At 39.3% G+C, this 4597-nt stretch overlaps 1 protein-coding gene across 1 annotated transcript; it reads right to left on the reverse strand.

Annotated features, from left to right (window-relative positions):
• Positions 1-2476: 2476 nt before the first annotated feature.
• On the reverse strand, positions 2477-4061 carry LOC111903303 (F-box protein CPR1). Its single transcript, XM_052764660.1, has one exon. The coding sequence runs from the start codon at positions 4019-4021 to the stop codon at positions 2792-2794; it is 1230 nt and encodes a 409-aa protein (XP_052620620.1). The 5' UTR covers positions 4022-4061; the 3' UTR covers positions 2477-2791.
• Positions 4062-4597: the final 536 nt, after the last annotated feature.

The following is a 4597-nucleotide window of genomic DNA, read 5'->3' on the forward strand; positions in this document are numbered from 1 at the left end:
TCTTTCATCTTCACGGATAACATCGGAGCTCCCTAGGGTGAAGAACTAGGTCTGATGAAACCTTTATCCAACAACTCCTAAAGTTGCATCACAAGTTCCTTCATCTCCTTTGGTACTAATCAGTATGATGATTTTGCTATCAATGTGGTTCCTGGAGACAAGTCTATTTGAAACTCTACTTGTCTATCAGGAGGCAGTCCAAGAATATCTTCGAGAAAGACTTCAAGAAAGTCACACACCACTGGTATTCTCTGTATCTCCTTATTTTCCTTCTTCTCATTGATTACAAATGCTAGATATCATGTACATCCTTTGGCCAAACACTTTTTGGCTTTCATCATCGAGATGATTCCAGAATTTACTCTGAGTTTGTCTACGTATGACATGGACCCTAGGAGGTCAGATCTATGGTTTTGATGTATTAAGATCCATTATAATCGACTGTATAATTTTGGACAAAGATGGACTCGACGAGTCACTTGGGTGACTCGACGAGTCGGGTCGCAGTTTCCTCCAAAAGTCTTCTGGTAATGGTCTTTGGTTAAGTGGAAGGAACACTCAGTTTGTTAGGGGTCGTCATGGACTTGAAGATCAAAGGACTCTGTGAGTGGATGAATTAACTCGGCGAGTCCAAGGCAATGTCCCAACCATATGAAGATGGACTCGACGAGTTCAAGAAGAACTCGGCGAGTCGTAGTCTAAACACCTTCATACGGATGAAAATGGATCGACGAGTTCATGGAGGAACTCGACGAGTCGGTTGAAGAAGGTATGATGTGTTGTTGAAGGCGAACCCGTCGAGCTCTTGCTAGACTCTACGAGTAGGGGCGAGGTTGTAGCTTTTCGTGGAAGGGGGGACTCGACGAGTTGGTGAACCAACTCGGCAAGTCTGGTCAACCAGATGTTGACTTTGACCAAAAGTTGACTTTGACCAAGGTTTTAACTTTGACTTGGACTTGGACTTGAGTGACCCATGTAAGGGTTATGAGTATGAATTGATAACTTAGAAAAGTTGTCGTGTAGGGGTTGAGGAGTCGGGGAGAGTCGATTTTCATACCGAGGACAGTGCAAACACTACACAACTTTGAGGTAAGTTTTCTCTTAGTAGGAGTGGTCTACGGCCACAATGTCGGCCCACAAGTAAGAGTGTTGGGTAGATGATTGTCTTTGTGATAACTATCTAGTGTTGATATGAGATATGATTATTGTGCCTGATATGATTATTGTGCTTGATATGTTTACTGTGCTTGATATGTGTTAGCAGTAGTAGGGGTGAAATAGTCTTCGGTTACCGGCTGAAAGATACCGAATGGGAGGGTAGCTCCCAGTTACCGATTGAAAGATACCAAAGGGGAGGTTAGTTCCCGGTTACCGGTTGAAAGATACCGAGCAGGAGCCCAGCTACTGGCTATGCCCAACTATTACCGGTTGAAAGATACCGAAGATTATGCATTATTTGGTATGAGTATGATGGGGGAACTCACTAAGCTTTGTGCTTACGGTTTTTAGTTTTGGTTTCAGGTACCTTTTCATCTAAGGGGAAGGAGTCGGCGGGGTAGCAGAGCATCACACATTCACACATGATATTCCGCATTTGAGAAACTTAGGATTGTACTCTGATATTATACTATTTACAAATATGGTTTTGAGACTTGTGATATGTGACTTTATGTTTGAAAGGATTTCAATGTTGTTTTATGTTAACTATTTTTACAAGTAATATACTTTTAAAAAAATTGGGTCTCGATTTTGGGATGTACACCATCTCGGAGATCCTGTCTATCACTTGCACCTGTGTTGGGCTTCTAGAGAGGCTCGGTGGTTTTTCTTCCATAAAATCCTTATACTTGCAGCCATTCCTTCCCTCAGGGTCATTCCTCCTAACCCTTGGGTGTTCAGCACAGCTAACTGTTCTACCATAGTTTCCTTCTTTTGATGGCTCCTCATTGAGTTCAGGTTGCAAAACAGGTGTTATGGGATCATCCTTATTATTCAGTAATAGTTTTCTCATCTCCTATCTTTGTTCAGCCATCATAGACTGAATCATTGCTTGGGATCCCACCATCATGATTGGTTCTTGTGCAGGAATTGACTGTGGTTCATGTTCGACTGCACGAAGCTCAAGCTATTGATTACCATTACCGTTTCCTAATCCACTCTGAGTTCTTACCATGAAAATTTGTACACCAAAGCAGGCGTTTAGTGTAACGAGACGAGAATATAGATAGGGAATGTTTAGATATGTTTAGGTAGATAACACTTCCTTATCACTTCGAAAAGTTATATGCTAGTTCTAATACCGTAATTATACATTTAGATTCCTGAATACATAAAATTTCTAGATCCAGGTCGACAATAGAACTTAGATCCAATCAAGTAATTTAGCATCCTAAGTATGCAATCTAAAGCATGCTACAAATCATTTAGCACGTAAAAGCAATTTAGGCAACTTTACTAAAGTAAACTAGTGCTTGTGTCAATTTATGCATTCTACCTAAAATATATTAGACATACATATCACAATCATCACTTAGCATTCTAAATTTAATTCTAGAGTGGATTTCAAAGTTCGAATCCCACAAACTTTATCCTTAAGATGCTATGTAGTTCAAAACATTAATTATAAAAACAGAGATGTTACTAACACTTTAGAGTTTTAACTAACTTCAAATTCAATTCCAATTCACCGAAAACAAATTTTAGCATCCAATCTAAAAGCAATTATACCTCCTGTCATCTACCTTCTACACACTTTCACTAAAATCAAAAACATGAACTCAAATAAAAAAATTTAATATTTAAACTGAGAGATGCTGCAGCAGCTCCTCTCAGGTGTAACCCAAACAAGACTATCGACATAATTAACAACCTTACCTCCACAATTAACATTTTCACCATAACTCTTGAAGATTTTAGTCTTCTCTTCAACCGGATCATACAAAGCAAAACCACGCCCTCTAACTTTAATAAAAAACTCATTCTGTAATGTGAATCCACATCCAACTATATTATAACCACTAAATGGGGGAAAAACATAATGTTTCACCCATGAGTCACCCACCCCATACTCATCCATCACCCACACCTCCCATTTATAATCCGGTAGGGCCCTTGACATCACACAAAGCTTTCCACCCAAAACTCCTAACTGAACCCATACATCATTTGCATTGTGATAACCCATTAAATCTATTACGTATTTCGGAAATGGCATCTCCCAGAATGTCTCTGAACTCAAATCAAATGTGAATACAGTAAGTACAGAATTCCACGTATCATCAGTTTCAGTAATCCAATGAAGATGCCCTTCATGTCCATCTACACAAAGGGTATCACAAGAAAAAATATCTCTGAGATTCGATGGAAGCCTTTGAGTGATTGACTTCCATGAACCTTTTCTCATGCTATAAACCTCAATTGGCAGCCAATCTTTAACGGAAATCATGATTCCTTGTCTCTCCATGGGTCGTGTAAACTTAACAACTTTGTAATCATCTGTTTTTGGATCAAATCCAAACCGAAAAGAATGTTGGATTGAATAGGGGGGTGTATAATATGGTGGGAGAGTTAATAATGCGGAGAGGGAAGGGTTCCAGATGCAAACGACTTCAGGATCGTGATTTGATCCGTAAATGATTTCAGAATCATGAATAACTCCGAAATCATGATTTGATCCGTATTTAAAGCATATCAAGCCATTAACAGATCCAATGACTTTGCCACGATTATTTTCGGATTGGTGATTAATTGGGAGTTTGATGAAATCAGTGAGTTCCGAATGGGGAGATTGAGAGGGATATGCTGTGAACGATTTGGAGCCAAAAGAAAATAAGCGATAGAAGAGCAAGAGAATTCCATTGGTGGTGTTGTTTTGAATTGAACGATGAAGGTGAGATTTTATGAAAGAGGATTCAGATAAAAGAGCATTCCATGATTTAGAAACGCACCTCATCTGAGCAAGCTGTTTCGCGAGTAACCGGATGAATATGTTTGATAAAAGAACGTCTGGGAGATTCTCCATTGTCGCTACATTGCGAAAACCCTATCAAAAATCCCAATTAAAACATATTTACTAGTAACAGCTAAGAAACCTTAACAAAGAATTATGATACCAATGGTTATTGCTAACAAAGTCTAATAATTTTACAAAAAAATGAGTAAACAGAGTGGTCGCGTTACCATAGTAGATACAGAGAGCAGGGGTGGTGACGGCAGCAAAGTGCAAAAACGGTGCACGGGCGGCAGTCGGCGGTGGCGGGAGAAAGAAGGTGCAGAGAGTTTTGGTAAAACAGAATTTCCAGATGAATCGCCATTTTCGTTACGCGAAGATATAGAACGATTTTGGAGACATTATCGGTATAACGATTAAACGTCAAATATTTAAAATTTTGAATATTCGTTGAAATATAAATTAAGAAAATGGATTTGTTTTCTAAAAAATTATTAGGTTATGGAGTGTGGTGATTGGCTTACCGCCGGTATCCGATGTGGAAGGTTTCACCGGCGGTAGACATCAGCCCTCGACTTCATATTTACCGCCGGTATAATACTGGCTGTGGATTTGTACTGGCTGCAAAATTCTAAATTTTGAATAGTT

This window comes from Lactuca sativa, chromosome 6 (genome assembly GCF_002870075.4).
Source record: "Lactuca sativa cultivar Salinas chromosome 6, Lsat_Salinas_v11, whole genome shotgun sequence".
Taxonomy (NCBI): Eukaryota; Viridiplantae; Streptophyta; class Magnoliopsida; order Asterales; family Asteraceae; genus Lactuca; species Lactuca sativa.

Bases quoted from the DNA above. Each gene is read 5' to 3' on its own strand.
- LOC111903303 (XM_052764660.1), bottom strand. From the start codon at position 4,021: ATGGAGAATCTCCCAGACGTTCTTTTATCAAACATATTCATCCGGTTA.